The sequence below is a fragment of the Acanthochromis polyacanthus genome, chromosome 18 (genome assembly GCF_021347895.1).
Source record: "Acanthochromis polyacanthus isolate Apoly-LR-REF ecotype Palm Island chromosome 18, KAUST_Apoly_ChrSc, whole genome shotgun sequence".
NCBI classification, from domain to species: Eukaryota; Metazoa; Chordata; class Actinopteri; family Pomacentridae; genus Acanthochromis; species Acanthochromis polyacanthus.
The window spans coordinates 13,270,922-13,297,887 of NC_067130.1; the positions used below are offsets into that span (position 1 = coordinate 13,270,922).

The 26,966-nt window shown below is 39.7% G+C and overlaps 1 protein-coding gene across 1 annotated transcript in view; it reads right to left on the reverse strand.

Moving 5' to 3' along the window:
- Nucleotides 1-1,701: 1,701 nt before the first annotated feature.
- The window catches only part of LOC110954181 (lipoxygenase homology domain-containing protein 1-like), a 32,285-nt gene continuing 7,020 nt past the window's right edge, over nt 1,702-26,966 (reverse strand). The window contains exons 6-42 of the mRNA XM_022198550.2: nt 26,665-26,763; nt 26,204-26,352; nt 25,956-26,079; nt 24,870-25,120; nt 24,658-24,793; nt 24,347-24,507; nt 24,145-24,231; nt 23,272-23,407; nt 22,975-23,129; nt 22,711-22,871; nt 19,953-20,029; nt 19,672-19,868; nt 19,385-19,577; nt 19,100-19,260; nt 18,679-19,015; nt 18,369-18,520; nt 17,473-17,606; nt 16,952-17,100; nt 16,712-16,816; nt 16,496-16,624; nt 16,231-16,398; nt 15,941-16,122; nt 15,703-15,819; nt 14,433-14,595; nt 14,007-14,161; nt 13,614-13,823; nt 11,733-11,862; nt 11,406-11,614; nt 11,090-11,275; nt 10,022-10,149; nt 9,789-9,906; nt 7,816-7,993; nt 4,200-4,385; nt 3,304-3,474; nt 3,009-3,147; nt 2,567-2,722; nt 1,702-2,476 (exon numbers count right to left, since the gene is read on the reverse strand). Coding sequence (XP_022054242.2) covers nt 1,996-2,476; nt 2,567-2,722; nt 3,009-3,147; nt 3,304-3,474; nt 4,200-4,385; nt 7,816-7,993; nt 9,789-9,906; nt 10,022-10,149; nt 11,090-11,275; nt 11,406-11,614; nt 11,733-11,862; nt 13,614-13,823; nt 14,007-14,161; nt 14,433-14,595; nt 15,703-15,819; nt 15,941-16,122; nt 16,231-16,398; nt 16,496-16,624; nt 16,712-16,816; nt 16,952-17,100; nt 17,473-17,606; nt 18,369-18,520; nt 18,679-19,015; nt 19,100-19,260; nt 19,385-19,577; nt 19,672-19,868; nt 19,953-20,029; nt 22,711-22,871; nt 22,975-23,129; nt 23,272-23,407; nt 24,145-24,231; nt 24,347-24,507; nt 24,658-24,793; nt 24,870-25,120; nt 25,956-26,079; nt 26,204-26,352; nt 26,665-26,763 — 6,170 coding nt within the window. The 3' untranslated portion in view covers nt 1,702-1,995. The remainder of the gene's footprint in view (nt 2,477-2,566; nt 2,723-3,008; nt 3,148-3,303; nt 3,475-4,199; nt 4,386-7,815; nt 7,994-9,788; nt 9,907-10,021; nt 10,150-11,089; nt 11,276-11,405; nt 11,615-11,732; nt 11,863-13,613; nt 13,824-14,006; nt 14,162-14,432; nt 14,596-15,702; nt 15,820-15,940; nt 16,123-16,230; nt 16,399-16,495; nt 16,625-16,711; nt 16,817-16,951; nt 17,101-17,472; nt 17,607-18,368; nt 18,521-18,678; nt 19,016-19,099; nt 19,261-19,384; nt 19,578-19,671; nt 19,869-19,952; nt 20,030-22,710; nt 22,872-22,974; nt 23,130-23,271; nt 23,408-24,144; nt 24,232-24,346; nt 24,508-24,657; nt 24,794-24,869; nt 25,121-25,955; nt 26,080-26,203; nt 26,353-26,664; nt 26,764-26,966) is intronic.

The following is a 26,966-nucleotide window of genomic DNA, read 5'->3' on the forward strand; positions in this document are numbered from 1 at the left end:
GTACATCCTATCTTCTGGCCATCTTGATACAAAATCAGGCCTGTGTTGTGGCATTTTAAGATTGAACAAATGATAAAATTAGACAAATAGGATTTTGCTCATGTTTGTTCTTACATTCACATTATTTACATCAGACTCTGAAGACTACTTGAAGACTCTTTCTGGATAACTTTTTGGAGATTCCAGCTTTTGATCCAGAATTGATTCTTGACTCTGTGATGGACAGAGCTGCCTGATCATTACTGGCCCTTAGCAGACAAAGTCACAGCATCTGCTTACCATTTTTATTGGATGTTATTTGCTTAATTGTACCATAGAGATGCAAACACCTGTATTTGTTATGTTTCTTCACTCATTTATTCAGGTTTTTCCTGAATAGGTTCATAATAATCAGATGAACTTGAGGTTAAAGTAGCATTTTGGCCAAAGAGCAGACTGTAAACAACACTGACATAAAATCTCCTCATAAATGTGTTAACTTAAACCCTTTAACTGTCAGTTTTATAAACCAGAAAGACAAAAAACAACATTAGCACTGCTCTGTCACCTGTTGAATGTACATCCAATTATCATTTTCCTTTTAGCTCTGTCATGGATTAGTTAATGCTCCACAGCTGGCTGCTAATTTTGTCTGTCTGTTGCCATTTGGTGGTGGACAAGATGTGAACAGTGTTACTGGAATTGAGGTGCTGCAAACCAGCAGGGTGAAGGGTGGGGCAGGTTGGCTCAGGGAGCAGGAACAGGGTGAGCTGATTGGCACAGCTGCTGCCCTTTGCCTCATCAGTCTCTCCTTCTTATGCAGCAGCGTGCTGAGACCAATCAGGCCAGCGAGACACAGGACACACCTGTGTGCCTTTATTGAAGAAATTGCCTTTTGTTATTGCTAGAAAAAGTGCACGCTCCAGCAGAGCAGAGCAGATCGATGCAAGCGCACACTGCATTTATGTCTGAGGTTTGGATGTGTGGCTGGTGCAAATGAAGTCTGTCGCTGCCTGTCCAGTCTGCTGGGGTTGCACATGTCAGCATCGTCCATGCTGCAGTGTTTTAGTCAGAGCAGTCGCTTGTGGTGGAAACAGGCTGAAGAGAGAACAAAAGTAATAAAAACCCCTCCATTTAGTTAAAAGGTGCTAAAATGCTCCTGCAAAATTTGAAATTTATTTTGAAAATGTGGGGGGAAAAAAATAATATTTTCACAGTAAAACTTCTGATGTTCACATTTTCAACATTTCTGGGAAATCTTTGAACACTTTTTGGTGGAAAAAAAGAAACGTTAAAAATGTTTCTTTAAGAACATTCCCAAAAAAATCAACCAAAATCCATTGAAATTCGCTGGATTTTAGTTGGATTTTTTTTAATGAATGTTCTTTAAGAAAATAGAAGTTTTACTGATATATACGTAATCACTTTAGATATTTTTAGGATTTTTTTGGAAGATGTTTACTCATTTTTTGAAAATATTTACAAGACTTTTCTTTCCAAATTTTGGGGATTTTTAAAAAAAATAAACTTTGAAGGAATTATTGGATTTTTCTTCCTGAAGGTTTTACAAATTTTCAGAAATTTATGGAATTTTTTTGCTGAATTTTTGGATTTTTTTAAACAAGGAAACAATATTTTTTGGTACCTGTAAATGAAGACAACAGGAGGATTAAATAAAGGTTTTGAAGTGTGAATGAACACCGAAAAGGTTGAAAACTGTCATCCTGAGTATTACAAAAGACTTTAATCTTTTATAAAACCTCCATTCTAACAAAAAAACAAACAGAGCAAACCATCCCTGACATGAAATTTAAAAAGAATGGCACATTCTTTTTTCCTGACCAAAGAAGACATCATCATAGTATTTCATTGCAGGCAAAGTAAAAAAAACAACAACTATGAATGTAAAAATCTGTCACAGTTCCTGAGATATAAAACCTGCCAGAAGCAGAATCTCTTTGGTCATTACATTTAAACATCCCTCTGCTGTGGAGGTTTTCAGAAATAGTGTCATTGTCAGTATTTCGGGTAGAGGACTCTGGCGATCTGCCCGTCGGCCCTCTGAGTGTCCAGCCACTTCCCACAGAGAAAGATGGTGGTGACACCATTGGCTGTGTTGGTCACTTCCACACGGTCCAGCAGCCAGCCGGGGCTCAGGCCGGAGTTGTCGTGCTCCACTCGGACTTTCTGCAGCTCCCCCATGTCCAGCATTTCCAGCACGAAACGGTCCGTCTGCTCACGTTCGAAAAGGTTGCGAAACTTCTGACGCAGTTGCCGCTGACCCGAATCTCCATTTGTGCCGTAGATGGTGATGAAAACGTTGGCATCTGTTCCAGCTCCTTTCTCATCGCCTGTGATGACGATGATCTCGTACTTGACGGGCACCAGGCTTCGAGCTTTACTGGCAAAGCTTTCGATGGTCTTTGTGCACTCGAAGGTCAAGAAATCATCCCTCTTAGGAGACAGAGGGATGAGGGCATTGCAGCTGAAGATGTACCTGAAGTCGATGGAACAGAGAACAAATAAACAAAAAGTAGTTTGATAATGAACAGAAGTGTGGGTCACTGAGCAGTAGCAGGTGACTTACTTGTTTCCTAATTCTCTCTCAGTCACAACAACCTCCTCCACAAACCAGTAAGCCTCCCCTTTTACTTTCTTTCCATCCTTGGGTGTGTGGCCCAAACAGATACCAGCGATATCACCCAGGGTCTTGGATGAAAACTCAAACCTGTCAACATTTCCCCTAAAAAGAGAAGAGTGTAGAAATGTTGGACTGAGAAGCATTTCTCTTAAATTGGCTTGCATAGTTTAAATTCATGGTCTCGCCAATTTGTTCTGTGACAGACTAAATCTTTGAACAGGACGCCGTAACGTCGTGTTAGAGGAGTGCAGCGCTGGTCTGGGCTCAAGTACTTGGTCTTGGTGGGATTATCATAATAAGTGTAAAAGGAGAACAAGAGGGAGATGAAGCACTTTTCTTTGTCCTTTTTCATGCAAACAAGTTGCAGCTGATTGCAACAAGTACCTACCGCAAGAACCTCTTCTTCTTTGAAGAGTTCTCCATTACAAATTCTTTTGATCGGCCCTTCTTCCCCTCAAGTACAATCCACGCGTTTTCTTTGGTTTCAGCTTCAGCCATGTCTCCAGTTGTTACACAAATTTCATACTCTTTCAGAGAGAAAACACGGACACAGTTAGAGTTGGTCGTCTCAGTTTCCTTCAAACAGCAAAAGCATCATTTCCACATGGAATTTAAAAACACATAAAGACGGCTTTACATAAAAATAAATGGGATAATTAGTATGAAATGGATACTGTACTTACTGGTCTTCTCGTTGAGGTCTAAGTAGTCGTTGTTAGCGCAGGCCAGCTCCCTCATTATCTGTCCATCATCATCATTCTTTGCAAGCCAGCGGTCACAGGGGAAACGAAATGTTTTGTCCATTATCTCATCCTTCACATCAATGTATTCCAAATGCCATCCTGGAGCAAGACCTGGATGTGACGGGATGAGGAAGCAAACAAAGACAGTGAGGAATAGAACACAGGAATCTTTTAGGCCAATTAGTAAAAATCTGCATCACTCCTTCAGGTTTCCAGAAAAAGTGTTGGACAGCAATTTTTAGTGAAACCTGGACAGTTAATGGCTATTAACTGTCCAGGTTTCACTAAAAATTAGAGAAGTAGTGACTCAGATCAGTCACCAGATTTACACTACTGTTCAAAAGTTTGGGGTCACTTAGAAATGCCCTTATTTTTTGAAAGAAAGGCATTTTTTTCAATGAAGATAACAATGAATTAATCAGAAATACAGTCTCAACATTGTTAATGTGGTAAATGACTCTTCTAGCTGGGAACGTCTGATTTTTAATGGAATATCTCCATAGGGGTACAGAGGAACATTTCCAGCAACCATCACCCCTGTCTTCTAATGCTACATTGTGTTAGCTAATGGTGTTGAAAGGCTAATTGATGATTAGAAAACTCTTGTGTAATTATGTTAGCACATGAATAAAAGCGTGAAAATTCATGGAAGACATGAAATTGTCTGGCTGACCCCAAACTTTTGAACAGTAGTATATAGTTTGTGTGAGTGCAGCTTCTGTTGCAAAACATCATTTTGATAAGTGAATTTTGTTTGTGTTGAACTTTTCAAAATGACAGTAACACACTGTAAGCAGCCCGCTGTGCAGAGGAACTGTTTCTCTAAAGCAGCTGACCTGCGTTGTCGTGCCAGACTCGTACTTTGGAGAGATCTCCGAGACTGAGGATATCCGAGAAGCGAAATGTGTCCACTTGCTTGCGCTCAAATTTGTTGGACTTGTTGCATTCTTTCAACGCCAGTGTCCCCGTGTCTCCATTCTCTCCAAAAACGATGATCCACACATTGGCATCAGTTCCTGCGGCTGAGAAGACATGAGACGCTCATCAAGAAAGGAAAATTTGAAGATTTGGCCTTCCTGGGCAAACTTAAGTAGCTGTCTTGTTTCTCTGCAAAACCCCACACAAGCACGGGCAGAACATAGAAACTCCATGCAGAAAGATCCTGGGAAGGCAGTGACACGAACCAGGGATCTTTTAGCTGCAAGGCAAAAGTGCTAACCACCAAAGCACTGCGCCAGGAAACTAATTATTTTGAAGTCACTGAATGTTAAGCTCATTCTAATTGCATCTATCATAATATTTTGGCTGAAAGGCATTAAAAGCGCTTGATCTCATCTGTGAACAGTTCTCGAGTGCGCTGATTAAAATTTTAAACATACTTGCACTTTGTTGCACATCTGCAATACATTCCTATTACTGCAGAGAACTGCTGAACTGCTAGTAAATAAAGGAGCTGCAAAACAACCAAACACACCAACAGGAGAATAAACTGAGGAGCAGAAAAAGCTGCACTGCCTGACTCACAGAGCACATCTATAATCCCACTGTGTTGTAATGTTTTATTACAGCTGGTTAGATACTGAGTGAATGCGTATTAGGTGATGGTGAGGACGAACCTCACTCAGTATGCAGCATTTTTTTCAGTGTCCTCTTTTTCAACTCTGCAGAGCAAGCAGGAACGCTGCATTTTTAATGAGAAATTAAAATGTTAGAAACATTAGTTTTGGTTGCCTTTAAATTATTCTTTTTCTTTCCACAAACCTCCATATATGTTCATTAAACTCAGCACCTCTTCACAATAAGCTGCACATGCATTTAGTCATAAAATCACAAAAGTAATTACACTAGATAATGCACAGAATGTGTATATGTGTGTCTGTGCGTCTGTCAGCCTGCCTCACTGTTCCCTCCACACCCTCAGCAGCGCTACATCTTAGCTTCCAATAACTGCCAGGGGCACGGAGCGGTCCTTTGAAGTCGGCTCAGACTTCTCGCCATGCTATCATATTGATCAGCAGCACAACTGAGCTATAGAAAATGCTGCATGAAGAGAAGACGGAGCCAGAGCGTGGAGGGGTTCTGTAGAGGATCTCTTTCATTACCATGTGGGAGTCAAACATGAATTATTCCACCTCCGCTTCTCCTGGAGAACACAAACCTCTGCACGAGGACAGGTCAAATGAGGATTGTTAAAACATGAACCATCGAACTCAGCGTTGAGATTTGGGTTGTGATTGCAGGATGGTGAACAGCATTATTCTGAGCACCTGCAGGACGCCCTTTGGAGGCGGTCTGAGAACGAACAGCTGAGAGAAACGATGTGACTCAGGACAAGCTCGACAGATGAAATGCCTCTGCTGGCCGCTGGAGGATGTGACTGATGAAAGCCGATGTCTGAGCTGCTCTGCTCACTCTGGGTCAGTGTCAGGTTGGGCCTAAGGATGCTCAGAGATGAAAGGCTGGATGGATAGATTGCACTGCCATGTCTGATAACTAGACCCAAAGTGCCCTCATCTGTTGTCTGCCTTTGTAACTTTCAGGTTCCTTTGCCTCACAGGTCTGTTCAAAATGTTAACATAAATGTGATCCCCAAAGATCAGCCCTCAACATTTCAGTCATTATGTGGTTTCACGCAGCGCCCTTTAGATCAGCGGCTTCCAGCACGGAGGTTAAGACTTGTGGCAGATAAATGTGAGGATTTGAAAGATGAATAATAGGACAGGAAGGATGAAAAACACATTTCTCCTACACAAGAACCTCTTGCTTCTAATCTTTACTTTTTCCTTGAGAATTACTGAACGACTTCATATCATTATGCTATAGCTAAACAGATAATCAATTTCAAATCACAAACACAATTTGACACAGTGCATTTAATAAATTATGAAGGCTCAATGTAGAAATATGAGGTGAAGTTAAATGGGTTCTTTTTGCTGCTAATTGATCCAAGTTTTTTACATGGTTCAGGCTTGGATGCTGTAGTTCTGCTGACATAAGCCCAGCCTTGTTATTTAATAGCCACACCTCGTACATTTTGCAGCATGTCTGACCGCCGGTTTAAACTGTCATGTCAGTGGTTTAAAAATTCATGCCGTCCTCACTGTCTGACAGTCAAGCATTTCATGGTATCTTATGATTTATCACATTCTTTACATGTAACACACAATACTGAACTGAAGCTTGGCTTTAACCCTCATGTTGTCCTTACCAAAAATGTTGTTGCTTTGTCTGAAAAAAGTTCAAAAATTCATAAAAAATTTCCCCAAATTTATAAAAAAATTGCAAAATCTTCATGAAGAAAATTCCTGAAAAGTTTCCCTCAAAAGTTTTATTTTTCTTTAAATAAAAAATCCCCAAATTTGACAGCGAAATTCACTGGATTTTCGTTGATTTTTTTCTGAATGTTCTTAAAAAATGTTTTATTTGTTTTTTTCCACAAAAATGTTCAAAAATTTCCTAAAAAAAAATTGAAAATGTGGAAGTTTTCACTGTGAAAATATATATATATTTTTCCACATTTTTAGAACTTTAAAACGGGTCAATTTGACTCGCAGGATGACAAGAGGGTTAAATAAAGAAATTCCAATATTTGTTTGAAAAATTGTCCCCTAATCATTCAGGGCTACTTCAAATCCCTAAGAAATGTTCAGATGAAACAACAAGAATCTTTGACTTAAGTGACAAAGAAAAACACTGACACATGTCACCTGTGATGATGAGAATAATGTTGTTTTAATGAATCACAATTCTGGTTAGAAATGGTGCTTTAAATGTTGATGAATTACTTTAAACCTCCTGTTGTCCTCATTTACAGGCACCAAAAATATTGCTTCCTTGTCTGAAAAAAATCCAAAAATTCTGCAAAAAAAAAATTTCCCCAATTTTCTGAAAATTTGCAAAACATTCAGGAAGAAAATTCCAATAATTAATTAAAAGTTTGATTTTTAAAAAATCGGCCAAGTTTGACAAGAAAATTCTTGTAAATATTTTCAAAAAATGAGGGAACATCTTCCAAAAAAATCCTATAAATATCTAAAGTGATTACATATAGATCAGTTAAACTTCTAATATTTTCTTTAAGGACATTCACAAAAAAATCAACCAAAATCCAGTGAATTTCGCTGGATTTTGGTTGATTTTTTTATGTGAATGTACTTAAAGAAGCATTTTCAACATTTCTTTTTTTCCACCAAAAAATGTTAAAAAGTTTCACTGTGAAAATATATTTTTTTCCACATTTTCAAACTTCAAAACATGTCCATTTTGGTCCCCAGGACAACATGAGGGTTAAGTATTGGAATGCAGAAGACATACCCCATTCTGCACAGAAATATGAAACAAAAACAACAGCCCTTGCTCTGATTTTATCTTTGCATGTGTAAAAATATGTTTCAACTTGTCACAACTTGGAACGCAGAAACCCGCTTCCACCTGCATATGTTGAGGACTTACCTGCAACATCGCTGGTCCTGACTTGGATGATGTATGTGGTGAGCTCTACCATGACCTCCTCGTCCACCACAGCAGCCATCTCACAGATCATTGTCCTTTTAGGTCCGTGTGTCTTCGACAGCCAGTCCTCGTAAGTGAACACAGACACCTCCTCTGTTGTCAGGTGGCGCATGATCACCTGGACGCACAGTTAGCCTTTTTAGATGTAATCAAGATCTCATTCAGAAACTTCAACAGCATGATAGTTACTCCTGAGCTATGATGTATTGTATGTAAAATAAAAATACATTGAGGTTGATGGGAATGTCATCAATTCTGCTGGTATTTAATACAACTAATTCATTTCATGCAATTAACACTTAAGATACTAAGATAAAGGATAGTTTTTGAAATTTAGCTGGAAGGAAACATGAAAATCTGTACCACATATCATAACAACACACCCAGTTATTGACATATTTCAATCAAGACCATAAATGTCAAGCGGCAGGTGGTACAACATCGATAGCAACAATCCTCTGGTTTCTGTAGATGTCTGCTTAAAATTTCATGGCAACGCATTTAATAGTTGAGATATTTCAGTCTGGACCAAAATGGAGCAGCCGATTGATATTGCCTTGACTAGAAGCAGACAACTAGTAATCTCCTTTAGGTGTAGTGTGTTTTACATTGTCACATTATGAATGGACAACTAACACGTTACCAATATGTAAACTAATTCTGTCTTCTCAAGGTGTCTGGTTAATCCTGGTTAGTCCTAAAGGGAAACATTTCTTTGTTATACAAAGACTCAGCTCGGGCAGCCACCCTCGTATTAGCCTCCCATTCCGCGTATTTATTTGAGCAGATTACTATGCTGGAAGTCGGCCCGGTGCGCTCTTGTGTCCATTTCAATACACAGACCCAGCAATCCATAAAGGCAGCACATCTGCTTGTGATGCTGAACACACAAGGCTCTGTGCAGGGTCAAGTCAAGGAGATGTTCACAGTCGCTGAGTCCCAGGCACGGACAGACAGGGCTCGGTATTGTTCCTGACTGCTCTGCTGCTCTGCAGGCATGGTGCCTTTACCAGAGAAGACATTTGGATAGGAAATGCGTTCTATTTCATCAAAGCTCGCTGCCTGAGACTTCAGACTAAATCTGGAGGTGGGCAGTGATGTTGCTCTCACGGGGTAATTTCAAGAGAAAACCATGTTCTGTATGGTGCATGAATGCAGGTGATGATATTGCAGGAATACGCAATAAATATTAAGTATTAAACGACTAAAATAAAACGTTTTCTCTCAAATACAATGCGGCAAACACTGAATCACAGTACCCATTCTGAACCTGTTCGAATGTGTGTGTGTGTGTGTGTGTGTGCGTGTGGTTGCTAGAAGTGTCTGTAATCCAAGCAACAACATCATGGTGAATAAAATGGGTCAATATGCTCACTCCAGGAGTTCTGGGCCCTGCTGTGTGTGTGTGTGTGTGTGTGTGTGTGTGTGTGTGTGTGTGTGTGTGTGTGTGTGTGTGTGTGTGTGTGTGTGTGTGTGTGTGTGTGTGTGTGTGTGTGTGTGTGTGTGCCAGTATTTTCGTAGGTGGGTGAATCATTGACTATTCTGCTGCGGGCAGGATAGATGTGTGTCTGTGTGATATAATAGATTGAATGATCCTGTGACCTACAGCATACAGTGCCAGGATGAAAAATACAAACCTGTGACTGCTTTGTACTATTGATTTTAGAAAAAGATAACAATTACTGTTCTGCTTTTTATGCTCCTGGTTTAATGTTTTATGGATGAGATCCGCGGTTTCTTCTTTATGACCAATTAGCCCTCCTCTGACAAGAATAAAGACAATCGAGTGTGTGTGATCGAATTATTTTAAACAGATAACCCTGCTGTAAATCTTTACTATTTGTACCATGAAAACATCTCATGAAGGTATATGTTTCTGCATGCCGATGCTAGGTTGGATAAGGTGAGCTGACCTTGTCCAGAAACCAGTCAGGTCGGCTCCCGGAGCCATCAATACGAAGCCTCATTTTCCTCAGCGGGGCAATGTCATCGATCTCCATGTTGAAAGTGTCTTCCTGACCACGTTCAAACCTGTTGTCCACCGCACAAACAACACAGAGTTTATATCTGAAAGCATAATGAAATTCTCTCTTTCTTTCAAAGTTAAGTGGAAATATGGAAGCAGAAACAGAAAATGTTTGTCCACCTGTCCTCATTTTTCTGCAGCAGCATCTCCTCTGTGCTGCCATTGGCCCCAAACACAGACATGAAGATCAGGGTGTCTGTTCCTGCATTCTGCACATCTCCTGTCACCACCGTCGTCTCGTAAATAACCTGAAAAGATTAAGCATTTCACTTACTACATTTTACTCACACGACCATTTCCCAAAAGTGAATCTAACATGCAGCTCATAAACAGTATATACCCACATTTAGCAAATATAAGATCAAAAGCAATGCTGCAAACGAAGCAAAAGATGTTTGGAAACGCTGTTTTTTAGCGGTGACGGTTAAAATATAGGCCGGACTATGGAGAAGGACAATGCAAATGTAAATCCATGTGACTGTAGTAGTGACTGCTATACTGCTACAGAAACAGATACGCAAAACATCTTCTTGTAATATCTTGGGATTGATATATGTCATTTATAATCATATTTCACACATTACAATCACACTTTCACTCTATTTATTGAAGATCTGCACAAATAAAAGGACCACAAACATTTATAAACATAATCACATGTAAGGTTGTCAAAACTTTTTCAATTTCTGCCACAAAGACAAACCCTTATTTTATTTTTTTTTATAAAAATCACAAATGTCTTGAAGATGTAAATGAACAATAAATCAATTCCATTGATAGTTTAAAAAAAAAATCTATATTAATAATGTTCTGAATTAGGCTTTTAGATACAATTCTGGTGTCACAGCACACTATTGTTAAGAAATTTCAGGTTCTTGGTGAGTTTCAAACCCCTTTCTCATTTCAAACCTGTGTGGATCTTTATATCAGGAGATTTACCATTCAAGTGTATTAACTAGAAGTTCTTGTTCATTAATGTGTAATCATGATTATGAGAGACTAAGGTTAAAAATCTGATCTGTTATCTTTGCATAGTGTTTATATATTCATGCAATATTTTTCAGGATGTAAATTGTTCCGCTGGTTCCCTTTATGGATCGTTAATATGGATCGGTAATTTAATCTAACTGTGATGTACATTATCTGCCATATGGCTGCGCTTGAGTTAATTTGTGCACATTTACATACCTTCTGGGAGATAGAAATGGCCTCTGCATCCAGCACGTTGAATACTCTAGCAGTCAGCCCATCTCCTCGATCTTTGGCCAGCCAGCACTTGCAAGCAAAGATATATTTGACCCCTTTGGTTGGCACAGCAACAGACAGCTCATCAACCAGCCAGCAGCTCTCCGGAGTGGCCCCATCATGGCCGAGCTGCAGGGAAGGAGAGAAACAATCACTTCAAGCGACGTGGGTGTATTTTTCAGTGTGCTTAAGTGTACGTGTGCGTGCGTGAGAGTGCACGATCCTCAGTGAATGTCTAAAAGTGTCACCCTTCACTCACTTCGACCTTTTTGATCTCCCCCACATCTGAGCCGTGGGACTCAAAGCTCTCCAGAGAACCGGCCTCAAAGCCCTTCTTCCCGTCTGGCAGGTCCAGCCACAGCCTCTCTGTCTGGGTGTGATTGGCCCCAATAATGATCACATAAGCCCTGCTGGTGGTGCTCGAATCCCGCTCCATTCCAGTGCAGATGGTGATGTGGTACGGTATGCCTGCACAGGAAGGGCACAGCGTTTATTCATTCATTCAAGCACATGATCATGCAAGTAATACCACACATTCACAGAGCAGTGAAGGAATGAGACATCCTGAAGACTTCATTTTTCTTACTTGGGAGCTCAATTTCTTCTTCCTCCTTCTTCTTCTTGCTCTTTTTGTTCATGTTACTGTCAACGCTCTTAAGTGTGAGTGCTGAGGTCTTCTTTTTACTGTTTAGGCCTTCTCTGACTCCTTCATAACCCTGAAAAAGAAACACACGCTTAGTGACACAGACAAACAAATCAACACATGTGGGCTTCGACATTCAATGCAATAAATATTTGAAGATCCACTCAACTTCAGTTTGATTGATATTATCTCAAGTAAACAATAAAAAAAAAGTTTTCTTAAAATTTATCAACACTTCGACACTTCAATGTATATGATAAAATACAACACTCTCTAAAACATGTACTTCTGGTGGTGATGAGTATGTAAATAGTAACAGTTCATGTGTTGAGGTTTTCATTTTTTTTACTTCTGAAGTCCCACTAAAGGAGGTACATCAGAATGTCATTTAGACACTTCAGAGTGTTAAAATCTTAAATATAAAAATTGTTTTTTCACAAACAAGATCCTGTTTTGTGGAAATGATCCACATAACCTGCAATCAACAGTTTTTCTCATAAGGTTACTTTTCAGAAAAGACCTAAAGTTCAGTTTAGTCTATGGATGGAAACGCTGTCAGGTGGCTGATCCCTTTAACCAAACTGAATATCTGAACAATTATCCAACTGACAGCCATGAAATTTAGTACAGATTTTATTGGTGTGCAGAGGATGAATGGTCTTAACTTGAGTGATCTCCTGACTTTTCCTTTTGTGCCACCATCAGCTGAAATGTTTGTCAAGATAATTGCAAAACTAAAGACAATCTATTATCTACTAATTGGTGTGGTGTCTGGGAGACTTTTCCCAGGACATTTTGAGCATCAAGTACTTTTTTATGCACCAATGTGTGCCTTTTCTGCATCATTTTAAGGTAGAAATCTCTTCATTTATGTAAAGGAAAACAAAGCATTCAGGCAACATAATGGTCCATCACGCAGTCAGGCTCTCAGGCATTCTGTAATGCTTTCAAACATTTGTTCTCCAGTCAATCAACTTTTCTCATTTACCATTATCCCCGTTGAGTCAACTCACACATTTACTCTGTTTTCTTTTGTGTCTTTTGTTTGGATGAAGTAACCTCTGTAAATATGCATGTGGCACCTTCTAAAATCATTTTAATTATTCATAAACCACTAAACAAGATTTATGCTCATGCTGATGTTCATGCTTTGGGAGGATTTTTAGGAATCGTGTACTTGTATAAGGTGTTAGTGACAAAATATTAAACCTTCAAAGATCAAATATGCCAACTATGACAGTAAAAATGACAGTTTTTGACTCTCTTTGAGAAGAAATATCCTAATGTTGGATCTCTGTCTCCCTTTTTCAGTGCCAAAGAAAGATAAAAACATCTGTTCCTATTGGTGACATTGGTGCATTTATGAGTATTGGTATAACAGCTTTTCAAAAACAAAAGTTCTCTGCTTCTGTTGTATTTTTCATTGGGGTGGATAACTGCAAGTGGTCTAAATATTAAGGGACGCGTTGCATACATCCCCCTCCCAAAATCCACACCTATGCATGTCAGCATGCTGAACTAAGAAAGCACAGTGTAAACATTAAACCTTCTAAACAACAGCATGTTAGTATTGCCATTGTTTGCATGTTAGCTGAAAGTGCCATATATTTAGACATTAATATCTCAGTACCTCAGCAGTAGATACTATAAAACTTGGTTAACAGACCATTTTTTGTTTAATGCCTATTACTTTGTAAAATTTCTTACTGCCATTCATTCTTATTTCTGTTTGTGTTTAAAGAACTTTCATCATGTAATATCTCTTTTATCATTTGTACATGTGATTTGAAGACATGCTCTTTCACACTTTTTCTTTCATGTTACCTTGACATAGAAGAGTCTCTCAATGCGTTTGTCCTCCCTCTTCCTGGACAGCCAGCGCTCACATAAAAAGAGGAAAACCTCCTCTGTATCAACATCGAATACCTCCACCTGGTCCAAGTACCAGTCGGCGCTCACCATACTGTTATCATGGCGGATTTTTATCTTGAAAACCTGACCAAGGTCAACTGCCTCCATAGTAAACTTGTCCACCTGGAAGAAAAGCCATTAATCCAATAACATGATTGTGCTTTTTGTACTTTTTTGTAAGATAAATTTGCTGTAAGTTGTGGCAGTTTATCATGTCAGGATTGTTTGTCTTCACTTCAAAAAATGTAGTTGAGAAAAGCAAACAACAGAGGCAGAAAAACGGTCACTGAATGTATGCTTTCTTACAGCTCCTCTTTCAAACTTGTTGCTGTTTGTCTCCGACTTGCTCAGTTTTCTCTCCCCGGTGTCCCCCAGGTCCCCATAAATTGTGAGGAAGACGTTGGCGTCGGTGCCGGCTCCATAGACGTCACCTGTCATCACTGACACTTTGTACGTGTGCGCTGTAATGGGGACGATGATCACAGACAAGCACACAGGGGATCGGTTTGAGGCAATTACCAGAAAATGGAGTGAGAAGAAAGCAATTTACTATCGCTGTTTGATGCTGTCATAACAGGGACTCATTCAGGGATATAGAGAACCCAAAGGAAAAACTGTCTCTAGTTTTTAAACGAATGTACAGAAAGGCCAAGAAAAGGCAGGACACGGCAGGAAGACAGAGCTTGCAGATATTTCTGAATGTTTGTGTGTGTAATATTGCAGTCTACATACTCTCCAGGGCATCTTCCACCTCGACTTCGGTCACTTTCAGACTTCCATCTCGTGAAAGTTTCTCAGTGATGATGTCAGAGGGCACCAGCTCTCTCACTGTTTCTCCATCATCCTCCGACTTGGCAAGCCAGCACTCACAGGGGAAGATGATCGTCTCTGAACCCTACAAAGAGAGAGACAGTTTAAACACATGATTTAATCTCCGTGTTTGTGTCTGAAAGGAGAGTCAGTGAACAATGTTTTGCTTTTTTCTGAGCCTCGACTCAGTACGTGAATACAAAATGAAGCCACTCCGCTGGAATACTCTCATCTATCTGTGAAGAGAACATCTCCACCTACTGACCAAACACAGAGTTGTTCTGTCACCAGGGGGTGTGAGTGAGAAGATGCTGGCAAGGACAAATGGAAGTCCTCTACATCAAGTTTCCGGAATTTTAAGCGTAACTTTAGAAGATCAAAATCTTTGATTAATCTGTATAGTTTTTGAGATGACACAATGTTTCTGGGATGATAGCGTCAATCATCAATCTGGTGATGAAACGTAGCTTTGTATTTACTTAAACTACTGTACTTAAGCATCAATTTCAGGTACTTTGCTTGAATTCTTTGTATTATTAACACATTTAACTGCACTTAAATAAAATAATATTATGCTTCTATTCCCATGTAATTCAGGGGTTTATCTGACAGCTTTAGTTTACTGACTGTTGTTCTCAAATGGTGGAACAAACTACCAAACTCTGTGCGTTCTGCTGAGTCCCTTTCTACTTTTAAGAGACAATTGAAGACTCAATTGTTCAGAGAACACCGAGGCACTTAATCCGACTTCACCTTAGGGGTAGAATAAGTCAGGTGGTCCAAAACCCAGCACTTATTTAGCGCTAACAAAGTTGAAAAAAAGGGGGGGATTGGCACTTCTTCTGCAACTAGATGGCAACACCTTTGACCAATCGCACTTGAAGCACTTTTTGAACTTACTAAAGGTTTTTCCTTATGTCTGAATTCTTGCTTGTGTTGTACGTCGCTTTGGACAAAAGCGTCTGCTAAATGAAATTGTAGACTCACATAAAGCATATGATCACCTGACAAAATGTGAAGCACCAATACCATATAAAGTAGTTCAAATGAGCTTCCCTTCAGTCCACTGTATAATGCTCCTCACTCACTAATGTGCCAGTAATAATAAGTCACCACTGCAAAATTATTAAGCTAGTTTTTCTAAAGGAGTAAAAGATCCTCCACCACTGAGTCCATCCTTTATAGATAGTACCTTTCCCTTCCTGAGCAGACGTCTGATTTCCACTCTGTCCAGATGCCAGCCTGGATTGACTCCGCGGTTGTCATGGCCGATACGGATCTTCTCCATTACGTCCCCCACGTCTTCTAGCTGCACAGAAAGCAGAAAACAATGCTGATCTCACAAAGTATTTCACATCACGACTGTAAATACAAAAACACACAAGTAACCTTGCTGTTGATAAATGCGCCCCCTCTTTATGTTATTGTACCTCAACAATAAACATGTCCTCTGCTCCTCTCTCAAAGTACATTCTCCTCTCCCTCTTGTTGACACAAAGACTTTTCTGCTGAGTACACACTGCGTCTCGCCCGTACAGGACAATGAAGACATCTGCATCTGTGCCGGCTCCAAACACGTCACTTGTAAAGGTTTTAATCTCATAAGGAACAACTATCAAGCAAACAAAAAAAGAAAAAATGACAAAAAAAGCAGCTCAAATGACAAATACCCTTAATAAAAGTGTGATGTAGAACACATTGCAGCAACACTGTGATTTACATGGTGTGTAAAACTCTGTCTGAAGAGGGTTGGGGAAAAGGTCCCTGACAATGGCTCCGTCATCTTCTCCTTTATCCAACCAACGACCGCAGGGGAATCGCAGTTTCTGTCCCAGAGACTGGGCATCAATCTCCACCCAGTCAAGGAACCAGCCTGCTGATCCTCCTCCTTAAACATCAACAGAAATGACTGTGACCATATATGTAGATTTATTTAGAGTAACTTTGTGTTATTACTGCACAGAGAGGCGACCATCCTAATGTACCACGGTTGTCATGTCCAATACGCAGCTTTTTCAGGGGTCCAATGTCGACCGCTTCCACAGTGAACTCATCAGTCATACCACGCTCAAACTTGTTCTTATGAGTCTTTGAAGCCTTAAGGTTAATTATCCCTGTGGATGAGCACAACATGGAGTCATTTAATCATTTCTATTCACATGAAGACAAACATTTTGCAGCCTAATGGTTCAAAGTATTACCTGTGTCATCCTTGGTACCGTACAAGGTCATAAAGACATTAGCATCTGTTCCTGCGTACTTCTTGTCACCAGTTTTTAACCGAACTGTGTATGTTGTTGACATGGCTGTAATAAAAATATACCTCTTTGGGTTATTTTTCAGTACATTATCCGTATTAATTAAGGTACGAAAGGTTGAGCCAGTTTGATACTTCGCTACCATTGCTCTCTTTCTCAGTGCAACCATTACGCTGCTCTCACCTTTCTGTTCCAGGCCCAGTGTAGCTTCAGAGTCTTCTTCATCATCATCTCCCTTCTTCATGAACGCCTCATCCACAGGAACCAGCTCCCTGGCAAGCTGTCCATCATCCTCATCAACAGCTAGCCAGCGTTTACAAGGAAAAAAGTACCTAAAGCACAATATGCACCATAAGAATGCTGTGTACAGCATGCCGCATATAGGGATACTGGGATAGTAAGAGTCTCCATGTAGGGCTATAGCTTCTTTGAAAGGATCCCAAGTCAGAATATTTTACCATTTCACACCACACAGTGGAGCTCTACAGACATTTAATGTGCAAAGGCTCAGTCTGCTCTGTAGGATGATGCCCTTCTGTGAAGCCTGAGTCACTGATTTGGCATCACTCATTAAATTGTGAGGATTCAAATATTTATTTTAAAAAATCTGTTAAATTATACAAGGGATTTGTATAAAGATGCAGTCAAATTCAATTATATTCCTGATGGATCACTGCTGTCTCACTAACATCTTCATGACTTACGTGGTGTCGTCTTTATTGTCTACAATCTCCACTCTGTCCAAAAACCAGCCAGCACTGGCCTGGCTGTTGTCATGTCGGATCCTCAGCTTCTTCAGGATCCCCAGGTCGACTGCCGTGATGTTGAAAATGTCCTCCTGGGTCACATAAGAACGAACCGGTGACAAAGGGTCAAGAAATGCCACAGGTTAGCAGTTCATGAGAACCTCATTACTTATTTACTTGATCTTTATTTAACTTACAAGGTTCCTGAGATCCAACATTTGTTTGACAAGCGGCTTAGCCAGCAAAACAGTATCAGTGATAACAAGCTTTACAGCACATAATGAACAGTGAAAGAATAAAGTCTCTGCAGAGAACCAAAGGCAACAACATGCTTCTTGGTAATGTTATAAGAGTCATGAAGAGAAGATGTAACATGTCCTATAGTTTAATTAGACGCTGTATATTGCTCCATGAAGCTCTGAATGCTAACTAGTAAGTAGGGTATGTGTTGTTGGTTTAATATAAACAAAAATCAAATGAACAATTACAACTAGAAATTGTCCTAGTGCAGTGGCTTCCCGGAGACATGCAGTTATTAGCAATTAGAAAAACAAACAAACAAAAACAACAACTTACCATTTTAACTCTATGTTTTATTAAAAAGGAATTAATAAATAACTTTAGAGGTGCCAGTAGGCAGATTTGTTTTACCTTTGGACAGAGCAAGGATGACTAGGACTAGGATATCCTCTATATTCATGCTAAGCTAAGCTAACGGTCCTCAGGCTTCACTTGTAACTCTTGACAGGACAGTGAATATTTTCAAGTGCCAAACTGTAGTTGTTACACAGAGAGGTTTATATTAACACTCTAGTAGCCACATTTAGCTTCGACCGTCAGCCCACAAAGTTTACCTCTCCTTTCTCAAATTTGTTGAGGTTGTTGGACCTTCTGAGCCGCCGCTCCCCCGTGTCACCAGTCTCTCCGTAGATGTTGACGTAGACGTTGGCATCAGTTCCCGCCCCAAACATTGTCCCAGTGAACACATGAACCTCATATGAGTTCACTAGCAGGAAAACATCAGTAAATCATCAGTGACATTATCATAATTCATAGGGTGACATTTGCCAAATTTGACTGAGAATGTCACAATTAGAACATTGCTTTGCAGCCTTTAGAGGCAGATATCAGGGTGTCAACGCATTGCATTCATGCTCGACTTACACTCCAGCTCTTCATTGTCTTCAGTCAGCAACTCAACCACGATCTCCCCATCCTCCTCATCCTTGGCCAGCCAGCGGTTACAGGGAAAAGTAAATGTCTCCACCACTTCCTGCAGCTGCTCAATTATCTCTACTTCCTCCTCTTCATCTTTCTTCTTCTTTTTCTTGTCCTTCTTCTTGTCTTTCTTAGTGGTCTCCTCTTTCTTCACCTCAACTTGCACCATAGCCATTGTCAACCGTTTGATGTCCACCGTCTCCAGGAACCAGCCGTCTCCAATACCTTTCCCATCATGGTAGATACGCATCTTGTAGATCTTACCAACATCCAAAGCTTCAATCTGGGTTGTGGGAACGAAACAGCAGTCAAACCAGGAATGTTAGTATCCAACAGACATGGAGATAACACAAGGCCAAATACAGACCTTAAAGATCTCCGTGGTGCCACGTTCAAAATTGTTGGAGCGACTTTTTAGAGCGAGGACTTCCGTTTTTCCTTCATCTCCATAGATCTGACAGAAGACATTAGCATTGGTCCCACCTGCACGCACATCACCTGTGACCACGGTTACTTCGTAGTTGATCACTGTAAGAGAGAGGCATGATGGCATTATGGCAACAGGAAAGACTGTTGTAAAGATATTTCAGTTTACTTCATGCTGTCTAAAATGATTAATTACGATGGAACTTTTTATGTTTTTCTCATTTACATTGTTCGATTTCCAAGACCTCACTGGGATAGATCTCCACCTCCACTTTTCCATCAGCCTCATCTTTGCAGAGCCAGCGGTCGCTTGGGAACATGTACTGCATCCCATGAACTGGAACAGAGATCTGCACACTATCCAGAAACCATCCAGCCCGCAGGCCTTCATTGGTGTGACCAATCAGAAGACGGTTAATCTGCAAACACAGAATAAAACAGATAAAATACAATTAAGCAACACAAAGAAATGTCTGGACTTTGAGGTTTATACTGTGTGTCTAAAGAATTTACCTTTCCAATGTCAAAGGTTTCCAATATAAAGATGTCTGTTTGTCCCGTCTCATAGTAATTGCTGAGGTCATTGTCAGACACTGCCAGTATCACCTTGTCAGTATCACCCTTTTCCCCATACAGCTTCACAAACACCTTGGAGTCGGAGCTGGCCCCATTCACGCTACCTGTCTTGATTGCGATGTGATAGTTGACATCTAAAGAGGAGCAAAAGTATGTGCTTTAGTGCAATTTATATATCCAATATGAATCCTTGATTAAAATGTTCTTTATGCACTCACTGAAGAGACGTAGTCCATCTCCAGCTGGGACTAACTCACGGACAATCTGTCCGTCATCTTCATTACGGTCCAACCACCTGAAGAGAAATACATTGGAAACTGACAAAAGTATTTCTGTAGGAGTAAACACAGAATGAGGTCAACCCTCCCATCCCTTACATGTCCCTGAAAATGAAAACATGTGGTAAGAAGATTAAAGTATTTTTTGCCTATTTATAACTTTACAATCAGAATAATGTTGTAAGACGTAATCTCTCAAATTCAAGAAAATCCTACGCCCATTTCTTAATAGAATTCAACATGCACAAAAAATAAAATTATATCCAAACATACAATAAATAACAACCTTGGATCCGATCTATGCATTTTAATAATGGCATTTCACCAGTTTAAGTATTCACTGAAAAATATTAAACATTTTAAGTGTCCTAAGATTTTTCACCCTCTTGAGGAAATGGAATGACATTAAACACACACACACACACACACACACACTGATATTAAACACACACACACACACACACACACACACACACACACACACACACACACACACACACACACACACACACACACACACACACACACACACACACACACACACAGCGAGAGAGAGAGAGAGAACAAAACATGAGTAGGACAAGCAAGGCAAAACTCTATACAAAGCAAGAATAAATCCTGTAAAATGCTGCTTTAAACATTGTTGCCCTAGGGGGAAAAACAGTTGCTAAATGAAAACTTGCTGCTGTAGTAAATACTGTGAAATTCAGTGTTGGTCATCAGATTCACTACAAAAGTGTTTGGTTGAGTGGAATATTATTTCTAATGGATGCATCCATGTTATGTATGTAGTTTTTAATGTATATTTTACATGTACATTTATACATAAACAAGGCAGGTGACAACTTTACTTTCTTAACTGTTTGTATAAAATAGCTGCTAGTTTAGATTTAAAGGTGTGCAGTTAATTTAGGTGTTCATAGTTACTTTCCAGATGTGGAAAACGGACTTCAAAAAATTTCTATATCTTGATAAGTTTGATGTTTTTTTGTAATTCCAGGACTATGTTTTTAAGTGACACATACCTGTGACTAAATATGTTGTGCCATTGTACAATCACTGTGATCAGTTGTAATGCACAATGCACACAATTAAATGTTAAACTGAGTCATAGTGTTGTTGAAATTGCACTTAATTTAATCTCTGGTTGTTTCTAATATAATTTTTAAAAGGACAATTCATTACATGTAAAGATTTTTCAAATATACTTGTTCTCCTTTGCACTAAAACGTCGGAATAACTTAGACTTACTGTTACTTCTCGGTAATTATGCTATAAGTTTACTGGTCCGGCCCCTTTGAGATTAAATTAGGCTGTATGCGGCCCCTGGACCAAAATGAGTTTGACACCCCTGCTCTAAAGCAACGAAACAATTAGCTGTTCTACACTGTTTCTGCATCGGATGCTATCAAACCTTTCCCTATTAACAAGATGGACAGACAGGAAGAGACTCCTCCAGAAGTAACACTGCACCTCAGCCTTGCGGTTTGGCTCCAGTTACACAGGGAGAGAACTGGCTGGCCGCATGCATTTAGTGTCCATTTGTAATGGCAAACTCATCTATCAGCTGCCTAACTACTTAAACACATGCCACTGGAGAACTAGTGGACATAACCGTGGCCAATTTACATCACTTAAGAGGGTTTTACAACTGTAGGGACTATTTTGTCCATCTACCATGTGACTCAGTGGGTTTCAGATTCAGTAATTTGAGAAAAAAATGTATATTTAACATCAAAAAACAATTAATCATTTAAAGGAATACTAAAAAATGTTGGAAAATACACTTATTTTTTCTTGCTGAGTGTGAGATGAGACAATCAATATTGCTCTCATGCCTGTATGCTTATTATGGGCTTAATCATTTATCAGAACAATAAATTGTAAAAACTGAAAGAATCGTCACAATTCAAACTTTTTGACAACCCTTGCACATATCATGATTGGCAACTCCAAAATGAAACAAATCTAAACATGAAGGTGTGAGATGCAATCAAAAAACACTGATCTACATGACTCATCTAAAAATTTCTAAAAAATGACCGATTAACTCAAATCAGATCATGTCACAAAAATAAAAATTCTGCACTCCTTAGTGCTACTGACAAGTTATTAGTGATTCAAATTCAGGGACTTTTCGGCAGAACTGGGCTGAACTGCAGGCTATTTTTACACAAGGCAGGTAAGTAGAATTTTTTGTTAAATAAATAAAAAGATTCAATTTATTTATGGCATTATAACTTAACTGTACTGCAAAACAGAGCCATAGCTGTGCTGTTTCCATAGAGGTGCAGGACTTTATGTTGCATTGAAAAATTTTCCAATAGTGAATAGAAATATGATAGGAGCAGAAAATGTCCAGAAACTGCACAAGTGTCATCAATCATCAATCAGCTGAGTTTATGCCAATAAACAGTCTTACACAGAGATCTCTGCAAAGCTTCAACTTGGCCCTTTTACATGCTGATACCATGTGAGTAGAGAGCTTAAGCGGTGCTGATATGTGCATTGTTTAAATTAAGAGCCAGGCGAGCTGTTTCTCCTTGCATCCAGTGAAAATGCTAAAATGTGGTGAAGTGGCTGCTGGCTTTGGCTTCATGTTTACTCTGCGGTGCAACTGATCTTCTCATAGAAAGCAAATAAGTGTGTTTCCACAAATGTGAACTACCGCTGTAAGTTGTGTAAAGTATTGCCTTGCCTGAAACAGGGGAACTCAGTAGCTGCAGACTCCGGCTGGCCCTCCTCTCTGACCATCACCTTATCAAGGAACCAACCACAGCCTCCACCGCGGCCATCGTGACCTACACGGACTTTGCGCACCTGGCCCAAGGTCACTGACTCAATAAGAAACTCATCATGCTGAGGGAAGACAGAGAGACAGTTGGGTAAAGATGCTGACAGTCTACTTTACAAACAATATTCACCTATTTTAGTATTAGTTTCTATTTAACAATGCACTCACGTTGCCCTTTTCAAATTTGTTGACATTGTTTTTGCTCATAAACATGAGTCGCTCCCCTGTGTCACCCAGGTCACCAATAATATTGAGGAAAACGCTGGCGTCGGTGCCACTGCCACTGACGTTACCAGTGCAGATGGTGACACGATACTTTATCACTAAAAAGTAAACAGAGGACACATATTACACACAGCAGCTACATTCACTCAGGACTCCTACAATGTCCAGATCTTTAAAAAATGACTTGACACTGTTGACTGTGAACTGCCAGTTTGTGTGCAGTATGTTTTCAGTTCTTACAGGGCAGCGGCTCATCAATGACTGCTCCTGTAGCTGGAAGCTCTCTGACAATCTCATTGTCATCTTCATTGATGTCCAACCAACGGCCACATTCAAAAGAATATTTCTCCATGGTAAGGGTCTTGAGCAAAGTGACCTGCAGAAAATCACCATTGGAACATAACATATATGTTATTGGGCATCTCTGGTCTATGATCTTCTCTTTACACAAATAAAGACTGCAGCAATGTCATTAATATGCATTTACCAGAACAATTAAAGTCTTTAGTCCTGCTAGCATCAATGTGAAGCAGAAGTTTTAGATAGTAGAGCTTAAATGTTCACGTCAGCACACTAAGATGCTTCCAAGGACAATGCTAATGTGTTGATTTTTAACAGCCATAATGCTTACCATTATAACCTTTTAAGTTAAGTGCCACAACATGCAAACATCTGTCGATTAGCGCAGCTGTCGCTAATGGGAATGTGATTGATTATGCAGGTGGGTGCTCTTAAATTGGAAAATAAAAAATGAGGACAATCCCTCATTTTTGTGAGAGGTTGTACTTAAAATGATAAATGCTAAAGAAAAAGCAAGGGATAACAATAGCTATGATTGCAATTGATATGATTATCCGTGCCTCTGCAAAATTTAAGAATGGTTGAGATGCTTCTATCAGGACCAATGGGATCAACTGATCCACCAGCATTACCATCCACAGAAAACTGGGGATTTGTCTGTAAAATACTGTGAATTGCAGTATGATTTACTCATAGTCTCAGGTGCAAGATTAAACTCTAAATCAGTGCCGAAGTCACTGCCCAGAGCTGATAGTCTACAACAGAATTAAGAGCTTACACTGACATATCAGAAAGGCAGAGCAAGAGTTTCACCTTCGCTAAATGCCAGCCAGCAAATGGATGCCTCTTCTCGTGCCAGATGCGCAGTTTCAGCAGTCTTCCTATGTCTGGCATCTCAATCTACGGGGATCCCAGAAAAGTAAAATACACACTTGAAATAAGATTACTTAGTGTGAAAAATTAACAATGAAACAAGCTGTTATGAACTCAGTTTTACAGATGATCCCAGGCTTACAATGAATTTATCAAGCTGCCCCTGTTCAAAACTGTCCGAGTTGTTTTCCAGTTTGATCTCATCAGACTTGCCCCTCTCGCCATAGATCTGCAGAAACACCTGGGCATCTGTGCCGGCGCCCTTCACATCTGACGTCCAAATCCACAGGGACCACGGATACTCTGGAGTCAAAAAAGAGTAGATGTGATGCTAAGGTAGGCTGCTCTTAATCAGGAGTTAACTTTTCTTATATACATGGAATACCTACAAATGTGATTTGAATTGTTAATATGTGTGAAATGTTGTTCTTTCATAGAGTAAAGGCCACCCACTTTTCTGTTTTTTCTGCCTGAGAGAGACCATCTCATACAGCTCCCTCTCAATCAGTCCATCCCCCTCGTCCTCATCCAGCCACATCCCACATGGAAATGTCTGCTCAATGCCCGTGAACGGACAGTATATCACCACCTGGAAGGGAAACGGTGCTTGGAGGATGAATGACACTCTGAGAACCACTCTGTAACAAATAGGAAGCTCATAGTACCTTTTCACAGTACCATCCAGCGCCCACGGCACCATTGTCATGCCCGATGGTGACTCTGCTGAGCGGGCTGATCAGTTCACAAATCTCCACATTGAAAATGTCAATGAGTCCGCGCTCGAAAGCACCACCCTCAAGGAAAACTTTGCCACTGTTTTTTATGCCCTTGGCGCCGTGCATGACCATGTGGATCTTAGAGTTGGTCCCCGCACCTCTCACATTTCCAGTCATCACTTGCACATTGTAAACGATTCCTAAGTAGATCCACAAAAATACACAAAATATTGCCTGTTTAACACTGAATTAGAACACAATGTATCATTATTGCCTGCATCCATTTATTAATTTTACAATATTTTTTGGCCTAAAGTGTGGACGTTGACATAACCATTAAAATCATCATTAGTTTTTAAGTTGACAGTGGACTTACTAGCAAACAGTTGCTTCTTTAACTGAGTAAAACAGCCATGCCTTTTAAGTATTTATGTTCTCTATCAATTTCTGTAGAAAATGTTTAACTCATCAGCTGATAGAACCTAAGTAAATCCACCACTCGTTAACTCTGTTCATCTGCTGTTAGATGCTCAACAAATTGTTCCAGTGGACTTTTAGATTATTTATTTGCTATTGCACATCATTCTCATACATATGGGTTCATTATAAACACATTTAATTGAGCTCAAACAATGCCTAACCCAGTGTTTTCTACAGTGATAGCAAGCCTCATATTAGTATTCTAAAGTGGGCATTAATTAATTCTTGGTGGCTTTACAGTTTCAGTATGTGAATAAATCAGTACGACATGAGAAAAGAAAAAGGTGGGATTCTAATAACATTAGCAGGTTATTCAAGGCTGTGGAATTCTACAGTCTATTGCACGTCGAAATTACAAATACTTGCTCTAGTCAATGTCAGTCATCTGTCTCAATAGGAAACACTTTCCAGAGACTTGAAGCATGTCATACATTTAAATCCAAAAGTGGTTTTATCCTCTTTGAAAAATCGAAAACTATGCACCATATTTTAGATTACTTTGAAAATGTGTGCTAAAATGTGAGGATATTGGAGTTGAAGCTTGTTTTTTCTCACCCATTGGCTGCATGGATCCAACCAACACATCCCTCTGGATTTTGCCATCATCTTCGTCCATGGCAAACCAGCGATTAACTGGGAACTCATATACTTCTTTATTCCCCATGTCATCTATTGCCACCTGTGGAGAAACATTACAAGACAAGACAGAACTTTATTAATCCCAAAGGAACTTCTTGACACTATCATGAGTGTCTTTATGTACATATGTAAAGGCTACACATGTATGTGCTGGTTGTACATGCCTTATCTAGAAACCATCCAGCTGATGACCCTCTGTTGTTGTGACCGATGGTGATTTTCCTCAGCCTCCCAAGGTTGGGAGCCTCTATTGTAAACTTGTCCTCGGACCCTCGTTCAAAGTTGTCTTTGTCGCTGTCCAGTCTTCTCTCTCCTTTGATAACAAGCAAACCATTTTGGTATGAGTATTATTCACTGACGTTACTGTGAGGACATGGCTTTAGTTGATATCGGTGAACGTAGTCTAAAATAACAGCCAAATATTCCACTTATCAAGCCAAAATGCTAAACATTTAGTGGTCCCAGCTTCATAGGTGTGACAATTTAACACTTTTCTGTTTGCATAATTGTAAATTTAAATCTTAAAACTGTGATAAGGATTTTTTTAAATAGTTTTATGCTAATACATTACTTTGTACATCAACCAAATAATCAACAATGAAAAAACCTTTTGTTGCCATCTTACCTGTGTCACCATTCTCTCCAAAGATATTTAGAAAGACGTCAGCATCAGTTCCACTTCCCTTCATATCAGCAGTAAACACACTCACGATGTATTTGTTCACTGCAAAACATGAGACATAAGACATGTAATTTAAGTAAATAACACACTATAAAAACTAACAAGGTAGTAAAATGTTGATTGCACTATGTAATCGTAATGAAACAGACTTGCTATTTGGAAGGTTCCTGCTAATCCTCACTGAGATGGCTTCCATGTTAAATATTCATACCAGTGTGAGTCTGTGTGTGTTTGTGTCTTCATTA